This window comes from Pleurodeles waltl, chromosome 8, assembly GCF_031143425.1.
Source record: "Pleurodeles waltl isolate 20211129_DDA chromosome 8, aPleWal1.hap1.20221129, whole genome shotgun sequence".
Classification (NCBI taxonomy): Eukaryota; Metazoa; Chordata; class Amphibia; order Caudata; family Salamandridae; genus Pleurodeles; species Pleurodeles waltl.
The window spans coordinates 12257013-12279513 of record NC_090447.1 but is presented as its reverse complement, the minus strand read 5'-3'; the positions used below and the strand labels follow the sequence as shown (position 1 = coordinate 12279513).

Sequence of the window (22501 nt, the reverse complement as noted above, 5' to 3'; positions counted from 1 at the left end):
GGGGTACAGAAAAAAGGGAGCGAGTAGTCAGGCGGCAAAAGCGGCAACGGAGGTTCAACCCACAGGAGGCTGCGTGGCAGATGGGGGGAGCGACCTGCCTGGTGACAGGGTCAAAGGTCGCTCTCTACCACCGCTTCACGGCCTCCATATAAGGGCAGAGGGAGGGAGGAGCAGCTGGGAGGTGGGAGCGGGGCGGCCAATGGGACTGAAGGGGGCGGGGCAGCAGGGGCTCAGCAGCAAGGGAAAAACCCGGGGTAAAACCCGGGGAAAAAACGGCGGGAAAAGACGGCGGGAGAGGGACAACAGAGCACAGGGGTACAGAAAGCAAAACACATGGGCACAGAATGAAAAAATTAAGTGGCACAGAAGCCAAGCGCAGGGGTACAGAAAAAAGGGAGCGAGTAGTCAGGCGGCAAAAGCCGCAACGGAGGTTCAACCCACAGGGGGCTGCGTGGCAGATGGGGGAACGACCTGCCTGGTGACAGAGTCAAAGGTCGCTCTCTACCACGGCTTTGCGGCCTCCATATGAGGGCAGAGGGAGGGAGGAGCAGCTGGGAGGTGGTAGCGGGGCGGCCAATGGGAGTGAAGGGGGCGGGGCAGCAGGGGCTCAGCAGCAAGGGAAAAACCCGGGGAAAAACCCGGGGGAAAACCCGGGGGAAAAGACGGCGGGAGAGGGACAACAGAGCACAGGGGTACAGAAAGGAAAACACAGGGGCACAGAATGAAAAAACAAAGTGGCACAGAAACCAAGCGCAGGGGTATAGAAAAAAAGGAGCGAGTAGTCAGGCGGCAAAAGTGGCAACTGAGGTTCAACCCTCAGGGGGCTGCGTGGCAGATGGGGGAGCGACCTGCCTGGTGACAGGGTCATCTTATGCATTTGTCTCCACACTCTACTAAGCATCCTGCTGCTTCTTCTGCTACTTGTTCTGTAATGTATCCAGTTATGCATTGTGCTTCACATTCTACTGAGCACTGGACTACATCTGTCTTAAAACACTCTACAATGCATGCCGCAACAAATCATCTTATGCATTCACCTCCACACTCTACTAAACATTCTGCTGCTCCTTCTGCTACTTATCCTATTTATCATGTTGTGCATTGTGCTTCATGTTCTACGGAGCATTGGACTATGCCAGCAGTAGCACATTCTATGCTATATATTCTGTTGTTCCTATTGCACATTCTGCAATGTATTCTGCAGCATCATGTTATGCATTCTTCTTCACATCTACTGTGCAGTGGAGTATGCGTGCAGCAAAACAGTCTACAGTCGTTCTGCTGTGCCATCTATATCATACCTCTTTGTCATGTATTTCATACCACTGCTTCAGGTGTTTTATATTTCTGATTCACATATATCATTCACCTGTATCATGTATAGCATGTCTCTGTCATGCATATCATATCTGTGTCATGTATGTTATTTATCTATGTCATGTATGTCATACCTCTATGGCATGTTTGTCATACCCATTTTTTATGTATATGATACCTGTGTGTCATGTGGATCATCCCACTGTGTCAAGTATATCATCAGGCCTCTGCTTCAGGCATGTCATCCCTCAGCATCATGTATATAATTCATATGATTCATGTATATCATATCGGTGTGCCATGTATGGCATCACTGTGTCATGTATATCAGCCCTCTATATCATGTATGTCATACTTCTGTATCATAGATATCATGCATCTGTGTCATGCACAACATGCCTCTGTGTCAGGTATATAATTCCTCAGTATCATGTATATCATACCTCTGCTTCAAGTATATCATACCCCTGCTTCATGTATATCTTTCATCTGTGTAATGTATATCCTGCCCCTGTGTCATGCAAATCATATATCTTTGTCATATATGTGATACCTCTTCTTTATGTAAGTCATGTATATCAGCCCTCTGCTTCATGTATAACATCCCTCTGTGTCATGCACATCATGCCTCTGTGTCATGTATATCACGCTCACCATCATGTATTTCATACCACTATTTCATGTATACCATGCCTCTGTGTCATGCATATCATACCTGTGTCATGTATTGCATACCTCTATGTCATGTGTGTCCTATCTCCATGACATGTATGCCATACCTTGGTTTCATGTATATCATACCAATGTATGATGTGTATCATGACTCAGTGTTTTGTATATATTCTGTTTTTTGTAATTTTCCTAAAATGGTGGTGTTGAATTCAAAACCATAAACGTGTGAGTTTGTTTGTCTTGAAGATTTTATTGCAGAGGGTTTACAAGTGGCAGCATGGGTCTCACAGCGGGGTTTTCACAGCGTGGTCCTCACAGAGTGGTACTGACAGCATGGTTCTCACAGAGTGGTTCTCGCAGCATGGTCCAGACAGCATGGTTCTCACAGTGTGGTTCTCACAGAGTGGTTCTCACAGCGTGGTTCTCAGAGTGTGGTTCTCAGAAAGTGGTTTTAACACGGAGGTTCTCACAGTGTGATTCTCACAGCGTGGTTCTCACAGAGTGGTTCTCACAGAGTAATCCTCACAGAGTGGTCCTGACATCATGGTTCTCATAGAGTGGTTCTCACAGTGTGGTTCTCACAGCGTGGTTCTCACTGTATGGTTCTCACAGAGAGGTTCTCGCAGCATGGTTCTCACACAGTGGTTGTCACAGCGTGGTTTTCACAGTGTGGTTCTGACAGCAGGGTTCTCACTGCGTGGTTCTCACGGCATGGCTCTCAAAGTGTGGTTCTCATAATGAGGTTCTAACAGAGTTTTTCTCACAGTGTGGTTCTAGAAGTGTGGTTCTCACAGTGTGGTTGTCACTGCGTGGTTCTCACAGTGTGGTTCTCACAGTGTGGTTGCCACTGCATAGTTCTCACAGTGCGGTTCACACTGCTTGGTTCTCACAGAATGGTTCTCGCTGCGTGTTTCTCATAGTGTGGTTCTCACTACATGGTTCTCACAGTGTACGTCTCACAGCTGATCCTCACATCGAGGTTCTCACAGCATAGTTCTCACAACATGGTTCTCGCAGTGTGGTTCTCACAGCATGGTTATCATAGTGAGATTCTTACAGTGTGGTGCTCACAGGAAGGTTCTCCGAGCATGGTTCTCACAGCGTGCTTCTAATAAAAACTCAATCCTGTTCTGTGAGGAAAGGATCAGGGTTTGTCCTAGATGTTCCTTCTGATCTTCACACCTTCACAGTCCTGTTCCCACTGGTATGTGTCCTTAAATGTGGCAGGGTCCAGTACTACCTGACCCTACTTTCTTGGCCTGTGTCCAACATGCTAATTTTTTTTTTATTTTGCTTCATTCTTGTTGTCAAAAACATCTCTCACCTGTGCCCCCATGGGATCGACTACCATACATTATCATTGGTTCGAGTTGCTTCCCTCTCCCCCTGCCAAACCATCACATGGAGCTGCCTGCCAGGACCAATTGCATGCAGAATCAACCAGAAGTTCTATATGGCAGCCTGGTCCCAGTCCTGCCAACCCAGACATCCTCTCAGGTTCTCTTTGTCCATCCAGTGACACCTCTCAGATAAGGTGGATATTAGATCTCTTGGTGGCTTTCTTCCCTATCTCTTTATGCTTATCATCTCTTGACGAGCTGCCTTTCAGCATCATAACAGATATGCAACTGGCCATCACACACAGTCCTCCCTCTCCATAGCACATCTAGCAGACCGACTGGTTTGGCAGCTCCCACCTTTCCCTTTAGGGTGGAAGAGTTGCTTCATCGCTCCTCCTTGGTTGTGTTGCTGCAGTAAACCATGTTGATCTCTCTGGTTAGTGCTGTTTAACGCTGACAATATTGCATCTTTTGGCAATGTGTTGTCTTGGATTGGGGATTCTCCTATTGTGTATGGGTCTTGTTTTTCTTTTGCACCAATGGGTGATACCACACTCCTATTGAGTCCACACCAAAGGGAAACTTTGCACATAACTATGTCTTTTAATTTAAATATTTTGTTTATTTTTGTGTTTTTGTAGTTAAAGATTTCACCATAGTTTATGTTGCATGAAGGTTTATTTTGCTCCTAAATGTGATTTAGCACATAAATGTGGGTATGAACCTAAATGTGATTTGTGAACCTAAAAGTGGTTACACACTCATCTGGATGTTACACATTAATTCATACAGCTTCTAAAAGTCTTATGCGGTCATACCCTACGCAAACATTGGTAAGCTTGATACTTCTGAAAATGTAGTCACTGAAAGCAAACACGCAATTTCTCTCCTACACAGTTATCTCTTTTACACGCACATACACACAAAATATTGTCAAATACACAAGGTTCTTACACACAAAAACACACACAAATGTTGCAATGGTGGCAATACTGGTATAAGTAGTGTTAGTGGGGGTTGTGGTAGTCGCGATGGTGATAATAGTAGTGGTGAAGCAAGGGTACAGGTGATAGAGATGATAGTAGTGTTGGTGGTGACAATGCTGTCAATAGCAGTGGTGGAGGTGGTAGTGCTTGTGATAGTCGTTTTATGACACTAGTGATAATGGTAATGAGGGTGCTGTGACATTGGTGATCGTGACAAGGATTGTGGTGGTGTTGGGGTCGTAATGGTGAAGGTGGTAATGGTTGAGGTACCTTTAGTGTTGGTAAAAGAGTAGGTGGTGGTGATGGTTTTGGCAGCAGTAGTTAAAGTGGTGATGGTGCTGACATTGACAGTGATCATGTTAGTGACAGTGGTGGTTGTGGTAGTGATGGTGGTTGTGATGCATTTGCTCATGCCTTACTTTGCATGCAATAGACCACTGAAGCCTAACCTTTTGGATGAGCCAATGCTTGTTCTACTATTTCAATCTGGGCATGGACCTCACATGAGCTTCCTTCCGACTCTTGATTACCCTCCTTCTCACTTCTATCAGTGATTGGCATGCTCAGCCATTTATTGTCAAAAGCCATCGGCCTATCTATGTGAAGTACTTAGGGCCAGATGTAGGTAGGCTTTTGCGCCTCGCAAACGGCGAAAAACGCAGTTTGCGAGGCGCAAAAGCCCTCACGCGATGCAGAAACACATTTTGCGAGTCGGAACTGACTCGCAAAATGTGTTTCCGACTCGCAAATAGGAAGGGGTGTTCCCTTCCTATTTGCGATTCGCACCACGATGTAAGATGATTTGTGACCGCGAAAGTGGCCGTAAATCAACTCGCAGTTACCATCCACTTGAAGTGGATGGTAACACATTCGCAAACGGGAAGGGGTCCCCATGGGACCCCTTCCCCTTTGTGAATGCTCACAAAAAAATTTTTTCAGAGCAGGCAGTGGTCCTATGGACCACTGAAAAAAAACGAAACAAAAGGTTTCGGTATTTTTTTCTATTTGCAGCTCGTTTTCCTTTAAGGAAAACGGGCTGCAAAGAGAAAAAAAAACTGCTATATTGAAAAGCAGTCACGGACATGGTGGTCTACTGTCTCCAGCAGGCCACCATCCCCGTGAGTGCCTAGACTCGCTATGGGGTCGCAAACTGCAAACAACCTCATAAATATTTATGAGGTGGGTCTTTGCAACCCCATAGCGAGTCGCAGAAGGTGTCTGAGACACCTTTCTGCATCGCGAATTGCGAGTTGCAATTTGCGAGTCGCTTTGACTCGCAAAATGCAAGTCGCAATTTGTGTTCTACCTACATCTGGCCCATAATTCCTAGCCTCTATCTGGTAATCATTACATTATTGATCTGTTTGTTATGTGTCTTTGTTGATGTCTCAAGATTTTTCTCTACAACTCTTTCCAATTTAAACTTCCACTGTAGGATCCCCCTGAAGAAAGGTACTTCCTTGAGAGACAAACTGAGAGCAGAAGGCAAACTACAAGACTTCCTGGACAGGTACAGAGTGGATTCAGCCACTAAACACTCCCCGGAATTGGCTGCTCAAGTGGTTAGTGAACCGCTGACAAACTACTTTGATGTGAGTGACTAATAACCTCTCATAATAGTGTTAAAAGAAAATACAACTACGAGGAGTAGTTTATACAAAGATGATATCAGTGAGAAGTTAAAATAACACCTGAAGTTGACACAGGGAATTTACAAAAAGAAAGGTTACAAGTAGTGGCCACAAATTGTGCACCCACAACTGTCTCTGATTTTGCAATGCAACCTACATACCAATATGTACTAATAGGTTGAGTCACCAAATCTTCAGTCACAGGATTAAGGGCCAGATGTAGCATTGTTCCAAATTGCGAGTTGCAATTTGCGAGTCCCAGCGACTCGCAAATTGCAACTCGCAATTTGGAATGCAGAAAGGTGTCTCAGACACCTTCTGCGAGTCGCTATGTGGTCGCAACGACCCACCTCATTAATATTAATGAGGTGGGTCGCAATTTGCGACCCCATAGCGATTTAGGGCACTCACGGGGATGGTGGCCTGCTGGGAACAGCAGACCTCCATGTCCGTGACTGCTTTTAAATAAAGCAGTTTTTTTTTTTCAAAGTGCAACCCGTTTTCCTTAAAGTCCATTGGACCACTGCCTGCTCTGAAAAATTATTTTCAATGCAGACACAAAGGGGAAGGGGTCCCGTGGGGACCCCTTCCCGTTTGCGACTGGGTTACTATCCACTTCAAGTGGATGGTAACTGCGAGTCCAAAATAGAATTACATCGCATTGCGAGTCGCAAATAGGAAGGGTTCACCCCTTCCTATTTGCGAGTCGGAAATGCATTTTGCGAGTCGGTTCCGACTCGCAAAATGCATTTCTACATTGCAAAGTGGCTTTAGCGACTCGCAAACGCCGATTTTCGCCGTTTGCGAGTCGCTAAACCTTTGCTAGATCTGGCCCTAAGCTATTTTCAACTCTCTGCACCTGGCTACAAGAACAGAGATGGTGAACTGCACAGAATAGCAGATATCTATGCTTGCATTTGTATTCTCAAACTGGAAACATATTTCTTATTACAGCAATCTGTGTTCCTTAGGGGAACACATGCTATTTTTTCCCCTGTACCACTACTTACTTCCTCAAATGTGCTGACACTATTCACAAAAGTAATATTGTCTCAAGAGGACACCTTCTCATTTACAAAGCAGACAATGCCACAGCTCTGAGATTGGTAATCCATCATTGGCAATTGTGGTCACCAAACTTTCATACGTTCCTCTTTGCCATAGAGCTATGAGAGATATCAAAGCAGTGCGTACAGTGATCTATTAGAACTTTAGAAACATTGGAGCGGTGTAAATATTGGTCTATGGGAGATACAGCTGTGAGAGAATTGGATGCAGTTTGAATGGTGATCTATGAGAAGTACTGCTGACAGGCACAGTGATCTGTGGAAGGCAGTGGCGGCTGGTGACATGTGACAGTGTTGGGGTGTAAGAGTTTGGGATGAGTGACCTGTGCCTAGTGAGTGTAGCGAGCAAGCCAGACAGTTATAAGAGTTGTTTGGGGGGTCTCCCCCCATGAAAATTTAAAAAAAGAGCGTGCAAATGGTGCATTTTCCAACAAATTTGAGAAAGCAAGAAGGTTAATAAGGCAATTGTGAAAGTGTAGTTATAACATCAATACTGAGATTTCATATGATAATGATGTAGGAAGCTGATTATTTAGTATAACCACAGAAATTCATTACAAACTTTGACATAACAATGTTGAGCTCCTCACAGCTTTCCTTATTTACTAATATAACTTTACAAATGTAATCTCCTGAGGAAATACAAGTACAAGAATGAAATTGCGAAGGCTAAGGGGGAACACTGTGCCAACGCTATTTTGGCCGCTTCCAATAGCGTTAAAAAAGTGTTCAACATCATGCGCACATTGTCTAACCCAGAATGCCTGAATCAAGCAGCTACATCTTCTCAGTCTTTCTGTGATGCTCTTGCATGTTTTTCAAGGAAAAATGTTAAAAAATCTTGGAAGGCATTAACACAACTTCTATCAGACACAGTGGGCCTCATTACAACTGCCTCCCGGCAAGGTTTAACCGCCGTGCGGCCGCCAATGCGTCCCACTCCAGCCGGCCCCATTTTTACCTCCCCGCTGGGCCGGCAGGGATGTCGGCCGCAACATGGGAGCTGGCTCCTAATGGAGCCGGCGGTGTTGCGGGCGTGCGACGGGTGCAGCTGCATCCGTCGCGCTTTTCACTGACTGCTGTGCAGACAGTGAAAAGCAGTGGGCTCCTGCACTGCCGATGCCAAGTGGATGGGCAGTCCAGGAGCCCCCAGGGGCCCCGCGACTCCCCTTCCTGCCAGCCTTTCCATGGCGGTCTCTACCACCATGGACAGGCTGGCGGGAAGGGGACTCGTAATCCCCTGGGCAGCGCTGCAAGCAGCGTAGCCCTGGCGGATTAAAACCGCCGGGACTACCATGGCGGTAAACCGCCGGTCCCAGCAGTGCGACCGCGGTCGTAATCCACAAGATTATAGTGCCAGCCTGTTGGCGGTACAATCGCCAAAACAGGCCTGGCGGTCAAAGACCCAATGAGGCCCAGAATCCCCCTGGCATGCACTCAGACTACCCTTGGCAAAGAAAACATGAAGCTTTTGTGTAAAATAGAACTTTTTCATCCTCTAACGGAGGAATGTTTTCAAGCCTTGGGTATGGCCACTTCTTCTGGCTCGCCTTTAGATCCCCTGCTTCACAAGGTCTGCAAAGAACAGACGGTGGACCTATTCCCATTGCTTTGGAAATTTGTTTGCCAATCCCACCAGTGGGTATTGTTCCTCCCACCTGCAAAAATGCTATAGTCACTTCAATTCCGAAAAAGCCATTGCTGGATCCTGCAATTTTAAGTAATTACAGACCTATATCTTTTCTGCCATATCCTGTAAAAGTCCTGGAATGATATGTTTATAAGACATTGTCTTAGTAACTGGAAGAAAATGAGCTTATTGAAAGGAGCAATGTGACTTCCGACGAGGCTATGGGACTGAATCAACTCCACTGCCAGCCATGGATGAACTTAGAATGCAGGTAGATACTAGTCAATCTGTGGTACTGATTTTATTGGACTTTTCTGCCACATTCCATAGGGTTAGCCTAATATGCTCCTGTCCCTGGCTGGCCTCAATCGGAGTCTGTGGTACAGTAGTGAACTGGATTCGCTCTTGCCTGTCAGACAGATGGCAGGGTGCGGCCGATCCCCCTTTTCGCTCCGAGTTCAGGATTATTAAACAGGGCGTTCCACAAGGCTTGTCAATCAGTCTGACACCTTTCAATATCTATGAGTATTCTGACTTCACTCATCAAATCCCATAATGTTAGCTTATTAGTTATGCCCATGACACCCAACTTATTCTGTCATTGGAAGGCAACTAGAAGATGACAGTCAACGCTTTTCACGACTGCCTGACCAATATCATTGGATGGCTAAATTCTAACCCCTTGAAGTTTAAAGGGGACAAGACAGAGCTTCTACGCTGTCCAGCAAACAAGTTCCTGGGCTTGCTTCCCCCTAACTTCTGGCCAGTGCCAAGTGATGGGATTATTCTACCATCAGAGGTGTCAGAAACCAGGGGGTTACTTTTGATAAGAAATTAAGGGGCAGATTTAAGAAAAGTGGCGCTGCACCTAGTGCAGCACCACTTTCTTTGCACCCCTTAACGCCCCACCCCCCCACTGGCGCCACTGCAGACTTCCATTATGGTAGACCAGATCAATAGACCTGCACCCAATCCCTGCCCATGCACTTCCCCATTCTGGCCAGGGTGCTAATGGTAAGCAGCACTTTCAGCAACCTCGCCTCCAGTGTGCTAATGGTAAGCAGCACTTTCAGCAACCTCGCCTCCAGGCACTTTCAGCAACCTTGCCTCCAGGGTGCTAATGGTAAGCAGCACTTTCAGAAACCTCGCCTCCAGGGTGCTAAGGGTAAGCAGCACTTTCAGAAACCTCGCCTCCAGGGTGCTAAGGGTAAGCAGCACTTTCAGCAACCTCTCCTCCAGGCACTTTCAGCAACCTCACCTCCAGGGTGCTAATGGTAAGCAGCTTTTTCAGCAACCTCGCCTCCAGGGTGCTAAGGGTAAGCAGCACTTTCAGCAACCTCGCCTCCAGGGTGCTAATGATAAGCGGCACTTTCAGCAACCTCGCTTTCAGGGTGCTAATGGTAAGTGGCACTTTCAGCAACCTCGCCTCCAGGGTGCTAAGGGTAAGCAGCACTCTCAGCAACCTCGTCTCCAGGGTGCTAATGGTAAGCGGCAACTTCAGCAACCTCGCTTCCCGGGTGCTAATGGTAAGCGCCACTTTCAGCAACCTCGCTTTCAGGGTGCTAATGGTAAGTGGCACTTTCAGCAACCTCACCTCCAGGGTGCTAAGGGTAAGCAGCACTTTCAGCAACCTCGCCTCCAGGGTGCTAAGGGTAAGCAGCACTTTCAGCAACCTCACCTCAGCCCCAGAATAGAAGCTCCTCTCCTCTGCATTTAAAGAAGAGGGATTCACATTTTCACTGCACATTTATTCTCATCCTCCCTGTGTGGTTGGTGCCAGCTACACTGCACAGCACTAGCAGACCTAAAAACTGAATTTTAATGTAATTGTTGTAGCTAGCACTGTACAGGAATGAACAACAGTGATTGTGCCATGCGTTACTACAATATATTTAAAGTCTTGGCCTAAGGCGTCAGATATTGCACAATCTATTATTCAACAGACAGCGACACACAACTCAATCACTGTTGTAAATTCTTGTGCTACAAAAATAATGTTGTATTTATGGATGGTCTGTAACTGTTTCCAAGTAACAATCCGTTTCTGCATCTTTAACACACCTGCTACCTCCCTGCAGTGACCTGTGGACAAGAGCACAGAGCATCAAGGCAAGTAAGTGGGCCTCCTGGGATTACTTTCCTTTCTCAAATATTACATCACACGTTGTGCCATCCATGGAATCTATAATCAGGCCCTGTGTGGTTTGTACATTTTGCCCGCACGCTCGCTTGAGCACATGCTTACGTAATCTTCTGTTATTAAAAAAACATAAAAGGGAGTTGGAAACAGCCCCTTATTTACCTGAACTCCCCATTAGCTTGCTCCAACATCACTCTGATTTTCGTGCTTCGGATTGGCCATGACGTCGTCTTCCCATCACTTCCAGTTGTCATCTTTGACTTCTTCGCAGTGTGCCGTTGAGTTGCCTGTGGACCTAGTACTCCTTCTGGTCGCTTCCAACTGGACACTGGCCAGTGTCCTTCCTGTTAGCTGCAACGCTGAAGGTACTTCTTTCTTCTTCCTGCATGTAGTTTTCTTTCTTCACTGACATCTTCTTGCTACGCTGCCATCTTTTCTGTCCTCTTTCTTCGTTGCTGTCTTCTTTTTTAGGTCGAGCATTCGAGACCTCTTGTATATACTTTAGTATATACTTCTATACTTCTTTGTGGGGTCTCTGCTTTTTCACTGGTTTGTTTCAGTGACCTTAAAAAATCCTTGCTTGCTAGTGGTCAATCCTTGCTCTTTGTCCCACCTTTTCCACAGTTGTACACTCCCCTGGAGCATGACCCCAGTACTTGTACCCTTCCACTTGTGCCTATGTAGCATGTGCTTAGGGATTACTTTTTTCTTAGGCTAATAGCATTTGACCAGAGCGCTGGATGTTTTAGTGCCTCCAGTCTGTTTCTGTTAACAGGGCTCTAGTCTATCACTTATTTTCATCTGCATTCATGTGTGACTTTGTTTATTCCATTCCTTACTGTCCCTCACGCATTTTCTGTTCTTGCATTGCAAATGCTTGTTTTTGTAAGCATTTAGAACTTTTCGTGCACTGCACTCACCACAATTCTTCTGATGTTTAATGGTCCTATTTGCATTATTACACTTGCATAGCTGAAGGGCTTGCTCCTTCTTTGCCCTTTTTGCTGACTTATGGAGGTATTTTACAGCCTGTGTCTGATAGTGTATTTTAGGGTGAAGCTTTTAAACGTCACATACGGTGCGTTATATCTACTGCTTTCCGCTCACTGCAGTTAGCACACTGGCTTGTTTGGATTGAAGTTATTTTTTGTGCTTTAGGACTACACAGTACATGTGGTGGCATTTGTTTAGTTTCGGTGCATGTCATGCTCCAGCTGCTTGTGTTTTCTGTAATTTTGGGGATTTAAGTTACTTTTGGTGCTTTACGACTACACCGCGCACCGCTCCTATGTGGTGGCATTTGTTCAGCTTCTGCATGTTACCATGCTCGTGTCTTGTTTCATTAATCTCCCCGTGCCATCCCTGTCCCCCAACCGTTGCTGCTTGTTAGTTCCAGAGTCCGGCTGTTGTCCCCAGTTACAGACTTCTGTCACTGGCCTCTGACATACAGCACATGGCTAACCCGTGTGTCTCCACTGCTCGCTGTTTATTAGCTACAAGTTTTTCGGTAAACAAGGCTGTGAACTGTGTATTGTCTTGGTACATTTGCTGTTCATTTAATGATATGAGTTAAACTTGCATAACGGGGTGTATCACCGCTTTTTATGTGTACATTCAGGCCCGTCTGCTTGTCTGTAATTGTTGTTGAATGGCGCTTGCAAAATAAATCACTCTTAAACTAAATGGCGATCGGTCGGTTTATGGTTGTGTAGGTTGTTGTTTTTGTTTAATGTAACGCAGTTTGGGTAATGTTTGTATGTTTGGGCACATAAAATCCTAATCTACGGACTTCTCTGCACATATGCTCAGTTCCGAGGCTATTATGTATAAATTAGATACTTTGAACCCACTGCTTTTTTTTGCTGTTCTCTATTGTTTAGAACACGTATTATTAAGATAGAGCAGCTTTCATTTTATGTACATTTCGGCCTTTCAGCTTTTTATAAACTTTTGTGTCTTTAATGCTTTCGCTCACAAACACTTTTTGGAAATAAAGGACAATCTGACTCGTCGTAAAGCATCGTTATATTTGGTTTCTGAACTTGTTCTCTTTGCTCTCTTTACTGTGTTACTGTTCAGAAATGCGTAAAACTTGAAAAATAAAGGTAAAATGGCTTCTGTTTCCGAGTCCATTCTATTCTAGCTGCAAAGTAATCACGTTTTGCTAGCCGCTCCAGACTCTGACGCAGTGCTTAATTTGTAAATAAAAACGTGCCGGTGCCCAAAGCCCTCCTCTTAAACATGCGGCTGCTGCAATTAAATGTACGAGCACGGAATACTGAGGTGGCGTAACCCTGAAGCCATCTCGGGCCTCTTTAATCCATATAAAGCCACTCTCTGCCCCTACAGCTCACTCTTACAGCTTTCTACTTTCTCCCTTTGTGACACTTTTTCATTTTTCCCTTCATCTGTCTTTCCCATATGTGTCTTTTGCTCGCAGCAAATGCTTGAGGCAGAAGTCTAAGCCACGGGTCTCAAAAATAAGTGCTGGTGCTCAGAACCGGAAACAACTAGCACAAATTAAGCACTGCTCAGACGCTATTTTGGTGTCGTGGGAGTGGGGGCTGCTTCAAAGGTGAAAAGAGTATTTTTATCAAGTCTTTGGCATGCTTTGTTGCAGTCTAATTGTCAGGCCCTCACACCTTTCTTGTTCTGAAAGCGAGAAGGGCACAATAATTCGTTTGGAGTGGCCGGAGAAGAAGATACTTGTTTTTAGAAAGGTGATCCCAACGGTACATGAAAGAGAAAATTAGCATAGCATAGCTGTAAAGATCTATATCGCTGGTCCGACTTGCAAATATGTTTTGTTTTTAAACATTGCATGGATTGCCTTAAATTACCAGATGTGAAGTCTGTCACAAAAAAAGTTGGTCTTCTGCTAATAATTTTTGGCCTATTTCAAACCCCAAGTGTGTAGGGCAGAGATAGTTCTTCAAAATGAGTTTTGACCACAGTAAATTACCAATTTAAGAGTTATATTTCCTTCTAAAAAATAAAACTACTTGAAAAAACACAGATTGAGACATTAAAGATGGTATGCAAAGTTGCAAAATGTTTTGTGGTAAAATAAAGAAAGTATTTTGGGGTATTGTGCAGAGTTTCTACTAAAGTGTAGTTTCTTAATGTTACATCAAACTGAGAGAAGCCATGTTTACAGATTGCGTGTGCACCACTGCCTTTTACAGGCGCCACCTTTGGAAGCTACTGATGCCCTTTTGGAGACAAATGACGGTAGCCTTAGAACAGGCTGAATATTTCATAATTATCGTTAGATCACAAAGCTTCAAGCACACACACATAAAAAACATTGTCCAGCACAACTACCGCTGTCACACAAAATGTGACAGGTTGCCCCATTTTCTAATGTTTGTAAACTCGTATCGGTGTGCTGCACGGCTAAACACTCATAAGGTTCCAATGGTGAGACCTATTGGCTATGCCAATGCTTGTTCTTCTTGCATGTCATCTTCTTACTTCACTAGCATCTTTTTTCTTCGATGTCTTCTGTCTGCGTTGCTGCCCGTCTTCTTTTTAGGGTCGACCCTGCGTCACATGCGCTTGTGCATGCGTTTCGCTAGCGAGGCGCTTTAGGAATTAAAAAGTGCTCGGAGCCCCATCTACGTCATGTCAGTGTCTTTCATTGGTCCTTGGGCTTGCCTGTTAGAATCTGCTTTATTTCATTAGTGGAAGGCACGCATACGTCATGCCTTTTCCGGTGGCTAGCCCTCCTCGAGCGCATCGACCAAGTACAGAAAACATACGAGGCTCGCTGTTTTGTGTCCGGTTCGGGACTAATTTTTATCCTTTGTTCACAGCGTGATCTCGCTGGGCAGAAGTCGAGAGCTTTGCAAAATATCGCCCCTGTTACACAGTTAATTGCACTTTTTCCGGTTACGTACATAATTGCACTTTTGCTGATAGGTTTCATTACGAGTGAACTGTAGCAGCGCTGTTTTTTTCTTTCAGCGTATATATAGATCTAGATGTCTGTAGAGACTCAGCGCCAGGCATGATTATCACGCTTAGGGCCAGATGTAGCAAGTCGGCAATTTGCGACTTGCAAATTGCGAGTCCCTGTGACTCGCAATTTGCAAGTCGCAAATTGCTATGCAGTACGGTGTCTCAGACACCGACTGCGACTCGCAATGGGGTCGCAATGACCCACCTCATGAATATTCATGAGGTGGGTCGCAAATTGCGGCCCCATAGCGAGGATGGGCACTCGCAAACATGGAGGCCTGCTGACGTCAGCAGACCTCCATGTTAGCGACCTGCTTTTCAATAAAGCATTTTTTTTTTTTTTAAGTGTAGCCCGTTTTCCTAACAGGAAAACGAGCTGCACTTCAAAAAAACCGAAACCTTTAGTTTCGTTTTTTTTTCAGGGCAGGCAGTGGTCCCTTGGACCACTCCCTGCCCTGAAAAAATATTTTGGGGTCCAATCACAAACTGGAAGGGGTCCCATGGGGACCCCTTCCAATTTGCGATTGGGTTACCATCCACTTGAAGTGGATGGTAACTGCGATGCCATTTGCGACCGCATATGCGGTCGCAAATGGTATTGCATCCCAATGCGACTCGCAAATAGGAAGGGAACACCCCTTCCTATTTGCGAGTCTGAAATGCATTTTGCGAGTCGGTAACGACTCGCAAAATGCATTTCTGCATTGGGATACGCGTTTAGCGAGTCGCAAACGGCAAATTTTGCCGTTTGCGACTCGCTAAACGTTTGCTACATCTGGCCCTTAGTGCCCTACATCGGGACAGGCATTACCATGGTTTATGTGGCAAGAAAAGTCTGGTTAGGAGTTTACAACGCTATTAGCTCTAACATGAGCAAACGCAAGACCCTCTGCATTGCAAATGCTTGTTTTCTTTCTGCATGCCGTCTTCTGTCTTCAGTGTCTCTTTCTTCTTTACCCATGCCTGCTGCTGTCTTCACTGCCGTCTTCTGTCTTCGCTCCCATCGTCTTCGCTCCCGGCTTGTTTTCTGTTCCGCGTGCCGTCTTCTGGCCAGTAGGTATAGCCGTTGCCTTTTTTCTGTGAAACTAGCTTGCAAATATTGGAAAAATTTTATAATAATTAATGTTTTAACAAAATATAAATCAAACATTATTATAACACTTTTCACATATTTTTAAGCCAATTAGATTAAAAAAAGACAAAGTCGAAAAATATTGACTTTGCCAGTGCTTGTTTAGTGTCTGTCCTGACAAATGACTTGAATGTCACTGCCTGCGCTTGGAAGTGCCTGCTTTAGCAAAGCGGAGTGGTAGGCTGCGCGCCACGCAGGCCGCTTGTGAGGCCACAAAGAGAGCCCAGCGGGCTGGGGCCGGGGCTGAGGAGGGCTGTGCACAACCCACCCATCAGCAAACCGCTCCTCCATGCCCACGGCCCTCTCTCCGCCCAGCACTTGTGTCATGGACAGCTCATGCCAGGGGTCGCGGAAGTGACATCACACGCCCTTTCAGCTTCAGTTTTACTCACACACATGCTTACACATACACACATTCACTTACATTCACTATCTCGCGCACACACAATCCTCACAAGCACGAACTCGGCTGAGAAGGCCACATTCCGGCTGATTGTACTCCACCATCTATTACACTGATGGTGAATAATTCACCATTATTCACCATTACTGTAATAAAAAAACAAGAGTGAAAACAAAGACAGTGGACCCCACCAGCTGCCCCTGTGTTCCTGGCACTGAGCTTGCCACCTCGGAGGCCAGGGGTCGCAGAGAGAGTGCCAGGCGTCGCAAGGGGCAAGCTGTTGGGGGTGGGGGAGGGTTCGCAGCTAAATGACGTCATGGTGGTCAGGTGTAATGCGCACGTGTCATCAAGTCTGGAGGGCTGAATGTGAAATAGTAAAAACACAGCATTTTCTGCTGAAACAGGATTATATTATCGCAGCCCTCAGTTCCCAGAGGGAAACACCCGCAGCATCATTCCTGCACTCCTTCAGCAGAGACTAAACGAAGACAGCTGCTGCCACGCGCGACCAGCCTCAGGACTAAGCGCTAGAATCCTAGCCATGCAGCGCTGTGAGGCGCACAGTACTTCACGGAGAGCCTCCTCGGGCACTGAGATGAATGAATGTGCCTCTGTGCGAGGGGAGATGCTCCTTGCATCACTGACTGCCCCAAGCCGCCGCCTGTGCGCCCTGCGGTCCTACCCCTTGGGCTGGTTTATCATTCGTGCCCCAAGTGAAGGCAGATGCAAGCAACAGCCTCCCGACACTGACGTGTGCAGCTCACATATGTACTGCGCGCCTCGAAGCCATCTGAGCGGAGCAGCGCGCAGTCAGGGTTATTTAACTCCATTACAGATCGGTCAATGACGACCCTGCTAACGCGCGCATGTGACGCCCTCATGTGACCCCGGGGCAGCTAGGTTTTGTTTCCAGGACGAGGGTTGTAGGATAATAACCCGGACAGGGGGCTGTGTTTGTTACCTACCAGTCAGAAGCACATATAAAACAAGCTTTGCAATGCAATAGGTCTCGCATTTGATTGAGTTAGAGCTATTGGCGTTGTAAATGTATAAGCGGACTTTTCTTGCCCAATTAATTGGTCTACGATGCTGCCTAGTTTGGTCCTCTCTGCCACATAATTTTTTAATTTTTTTATGTGTGCTTTTTGACACTTCCAAATACAAAAAAGCAACTGCACCCATATACAGTAACAGAATCATGCGGCTCCATTACCTATACAAATATCCCCAAAAGGGGGTCTCCACAGTGCTGTAATGTTAATTATCCCAGACCTATTTCGTCACATATCCGACCATTCCTGCCCACACAAGTATGGGCTCACATTCCCTCCGGCTCGCGAGTTTCTTTTCTTATAAATATCGCAGTGCGTCGCAGGCCGATTAGTTGGGGGGAGCAGCTCACTATAGGTATCTGCTTGTGTGTTACAATACGCCATATCTCTATGCCACTTTTCCACAGTTGGCACCAGACCCGATCCCAGCGCATGGCTATACGACGTTTGCTAGTAGCAACCCAATAGCCACCAACCATCTACTCGATTTTGGTAAGTCTCTATCCCAGCCTAGTAGCGCCAATATCGGTTCACGACTGAGTTGATGTCCACCTATTCCCTCCAGTTCCTCAAACACTAACCCCCAGAAGCGCTGTACCCCAGCACAGGCCAGGACATGTGAAAAAAGCCTGCTTGGTCCTCCCCACATCTGGGACAATTGGCATTTGTGCGCAATCCATATCTGTACTAAAAGTGTATCAAACGATGCCGGCCATTCAAAGAGATCGTACGGGTCAGAGAATAGCAGTGGCGCCACTGGCCGTCTGTTAGCTGCAACCCCAAATCCCCGTGCCACTAAAGCCTAGCTTTCGTCAGCTCATGTATACGTGTCTTCTGTAGGTGTGCGTATAGACAGGACACCAATCGCCTGGGCTGGTCATCCATAACTTCCATGGACAGGGCCTGCATATCTGGGGGCTCCCGCATATCCTCTCCCAAAAGCGCTGCCATAGCGTGCCTTACTCTGTAAAACTGGTACCAGAGAAATGTAGTCAGCCCATCAGCCCGCTCCTCTATCAATTCCCATGTTTTCATAACACCCTCCTCAAAAAATTCCCCCAAGGTGGTGATATTCATAGTACACATAGCCTGTATCAAACTTTTGTCATGCCATAACTCAAACCACGTACACCACTCCAAGGGCACATGCGGAGAGTACATCAGGGCCAGTCCTTGTCTACATAGCAGTCCGTGCCAGGCCACGTGATGAAGTTCAGAGATGCAAACTCTCCATAGCGCTCGTTTGGAACATGCAACATTTTACTCTGTAACGGAACTGGGGATGCCAGCTCACGCTTTATTTTTAGGAAAGGGGTGTCATAGGACCCGGGGATCCATATAATAGATTGCTCCAGTAGACCTTCCGACTAGAGAATGTCCCATACCTCGCGATTTCCTGGATAACTGGTGCGACATTGCGCTACGGGTTTTTGATACATAAAAATGTGTCATCCGTGTAAGCCGAGAGCACAGAAGTGTAATTCTGAAAGCAGAGGCCACGATTCCCATGGTACTCTCACAACGCACACACCAAAGGTTCTGCCACAAGTGCATACAAAAGAGGCAACAACGAGCACCCATGCCTGGTGCCTCTAGTGATTCACAAAGCGTCAGTCACCATTCCGTTAACTCAGAGCCTGGCTGATGGTTCCCCATACAGTGATAACACCAAACGCAGAAAAATATCTCCCACTCCCAATCACTGTAGTACTGCCTTCATAAAGCACCACTCCACTAAGTCAAAAGCCTTTTCTGTGTCCAAAAAAACCCACCACCACCCTCAGCTCTGGGTTTATGTTTTGTATTGTTCCAAATAGTGTGCAGAGGTTCATAGTAAGGCTGCGGCCCGGAACAAACCCTGATTGCTCTGTTCGGACAAGCCTCTGCATCAGTTTAGCCAAGCAATCCGCCAGATTCTTAGCATAGATTTTAACATCTACATTTAGCAATGACAACGGTTGGTAGGACGAGCACTGTGTTGTGGGCTTACCCGGTTTAAGCAGCGTGATCAGCATGGCTTCACGTATCAATGGGGGCATAAGCCCTTCCCCTACCATCTCCTCATAGACCTCCCTCAGGTGTGGGAACAATAGGCCTTTGAAGGCCTTAGAGAATCGCACAGTGAGCCCATCAGGGCCTGGGGCCTTGCCCTCTGCCAGGCCCCCTAGCGCCCTGCCCCTCTCCTCAAGGGTCAGAGGAGCTTTAAGAGATTTCCTATCCGTGTCCATCCACCGCGGCATATCGATGTGTGGGTAGAGGGACTCGTCGTAGTCGCAGAACCTGCCTGCTATAAGTTTTGGCTCCTGAATCTCACTGCCATCATCAGCCTGTACTGCTATAATCATGCTTTTTCCTCTATTGGGACGGATCAAATTTACCTACACTGACCCCGGCCTCTCACCCTTCCCATACGCACGAGCTATGGCATATTTCCCCAGATGTTGAATCTCCGTGAGAGCTGTGTCCTGAAACTCAATCAATTTAGCGTGCGTTACCCAGGGTCCGACTTTCAGTCTTATGTATGTGCTCCTGCTCTAGTTGTGCGAGTTCCTTTTCCAGTGAGCATAATCATCCCCTCAACCTCAGAGCCCCAGCATGCTTGGCAATGGTGACACCTCTGATATACACCTTAAATGTCTCCCACACCGTACACACACTGGTCATCGAACCCTTATTGATCTGAAAGAAGTCCCTAATTGCAGTGGCTAACTCATCCCGAAAGACAGTCTAGTAGCGAATAGGGGGGGGGAACCTCCACAAGAACGGGGGAACTAGTTGTGTGCCTAAAGTCATCGTCAATGGGAGTCGAGAATGGTCAGAGTACATCCTTGGCCAAGGAGCCTCTGGCTGCAAACTGCCCAGCAGGCTCAGAGAGACCAGCCACAAATCAATACCTGTATACAAGTTGTGTGCAGCTGAATAGTGTGCGTACCCCCCGTCCGGGTGTCTATCCCTCCATATATCCACCAACCCCAGCTCGGCTGCCAGCTCTGCTACTGCTCTAACTGCGGCCGCCGGCTTACAGTACCCTCCTCCCGATCTATTAAGTGTAGGATTCAATGTGCAGTTAAAGTCTCCCCCCCAAATCTGCGGTAGTTCCCCCCCAGGAACCTGCCCTGGCAGCTAAATCGTAATAGAATTGAGGGTTATCGAAATTTGGGCCATAAATGCCAACTAGCAGAAACGGAGCAGCACTCCCACTACACTGCACCACAATATACCTACCTCCCGGATCCACCTCAATCTCCCAGAGGCTGATGCCAGAGGACCGCGAAGCCCACACCAACACTCCCCGCAAGTGAGAGGTGAAACCCGCCACCGAAAACTCCCCCTGTAATCTTCTAGGGGTGAGCATGGGGCTACCCTGTGACAAGTGCGTCTCCTTCAGAAGAGCGATATCCACCTTGAGTCTGTGCAAATAGGCCACAACCTTACGCACCTTCAGAGCATCGTTGAAACCTCTCACATTCCACATGACCAGTCGGAACCTGCTAAAGCCCCCGCATTGGTCTGGATATGAATTGTTGTGTGTCATTAACAACGGCATACATACAACTCCATGTCTGCCTCTCCTTATCAATGAGTCTGCAGTTGCTTTGCTTAATACATACAGCACAAAACAAACAGCTAAAGCCCGAACCCCCCCCAAACGCCTTCCCCACCCACAGTAGGCAGTGCCCCAATGTGCTTAGCTGACATCTATCTTCCCACCCACCTACCCACCCTTACTTAAGTAGAACAACCCCTTCTTCCGTCTACAGGTGTTACACACGCTCAGGTGGATGTTGCCCAGCCACTCCATACCTCTCCTGTATGCCAGACACCCATAATATTGTGACAAACAAAACAATTGTGTATTAGAATAACACATTCCTAAAAAAAACCTACTACTTTTGTGTGCAGCTAAATATCCAACACCACTGTCATTTACTAGCAGTGTACCAATCCCCTGGCCCACCATCATCATTCAATCAATCACGGAGAGCTTAGTAGCATAGTCTCTGTTACAGTCACACTATAAGTGTCCCTCTCAGGCCATTAAATGAATATGTGTGATTCAAAATTGACGGCTTAGGAATCAGTGTCCTCCCGTCTGCGGTCTCCTCCATCTGCCTCTCTGCGTTTCAGAAACTGAGCAAGTTTTTTGTGATCCGTGAAGAATAACGGCTTCCCATCCACCTCCACCCGTAGTTTAGCTCGGTAGAGCATGCAGTATTCCAAGAGTAGTTCTCTTAGCTGTCTTTTCCCAGCGATGAACTGCTGTCTCGCCTCCTGCACCTGCATTGTGAAGTCCGGATAAAGCGAGATCACCATGCCCTCATGCTGTAAAGTGTTTAGTTCCCTGGCCCGGACAAGGCTGTGTCGCGGTCCCTGTAGTTTAACAGCCTAGCTATGATGTGGCTCAGAGGGGCACCCAGAGGTGGACGGGTCACCAAGGAACGATGTGCCCCATCCACCACAAAGAGCTTGTCCCAAAAGCTGCACCAGCAAGCATTCAATGGAGCCTTCCATGTTTTCTATCGCAGTGGACTCCGCGACACCCACTAGGCGTCAGTTGTTCCTGCAGGATCTAGCTTCAAAATCATCCACTTTAGTTTGTAAGGGCACCAACTCTTTACTCAGCTCAGCATGACCATCAGACAACACTGCCTGGCCATCCTGCACTTTAGACACTTGCCTCCCCGACTGGTCAAGCCACTCCGTATGTTTATCCAAACACTCAGTCATTCTGTCCATGCGACAGGAGAGGGAATCTATTTTACCATCGATCTGGGTCAAGCTATGCTGCATTGCCACCAAGATTTGTCGCAAGTCTAGTTCCTCTCCTGAGGACACGCCAATTCCCCCCGTCAAGCCATGCTTCACACAATCACCCGCTGGGCCACTCAACTTACGCTGGTCAAACTGCAGCTTGGCCTGGTTCTTGTCCGCCTTGCCCATTGTGCGCACTCTGGTGGACATGCAGTACACTCTTAACTGTGGTGAGGAAGCCGCGAGACACCCTCCCCGTGGCTACACCCGACAGGCTTCGTGATCCGGCACCAACTTTGCCCACTGTGGGGCGACCTCACCCGCTCTCACCAGCCGCCCCACCTCTCAGCTCCACTGCTCTCCTCCAACCAGGATTCTTTATTTGGTCATCACTAGCCCTCCAGCGGGCCGCCAGATAC

At 46.9% G+C, this 22501-nt stretch overlaps 1 protein-coding gene across 1 annotated transcript in view; it reads left to right on the top strand.

The window, feature by feature from the left end:
* LOC138249014 (pepsin A-like) overlaps window positions 1-22501 on the top strand; it is a 128463-nt gene that overhangs the window by 15224 nt on the left and 90738 nt on the right. The window contains exons 2-3 of the mRNA XM_069203071.1: window positions 2236-2311; window positions 5751-5907. Of these exons, the coding sequence (XP_069059172.1) occupies window positions 2236-2311; window positions 5751-5907 (233 nt within the window). The remainder of the gene's footprint in view (window positions 1-2235; window positions 2312-5750; window positions 5908-22501) is intronic.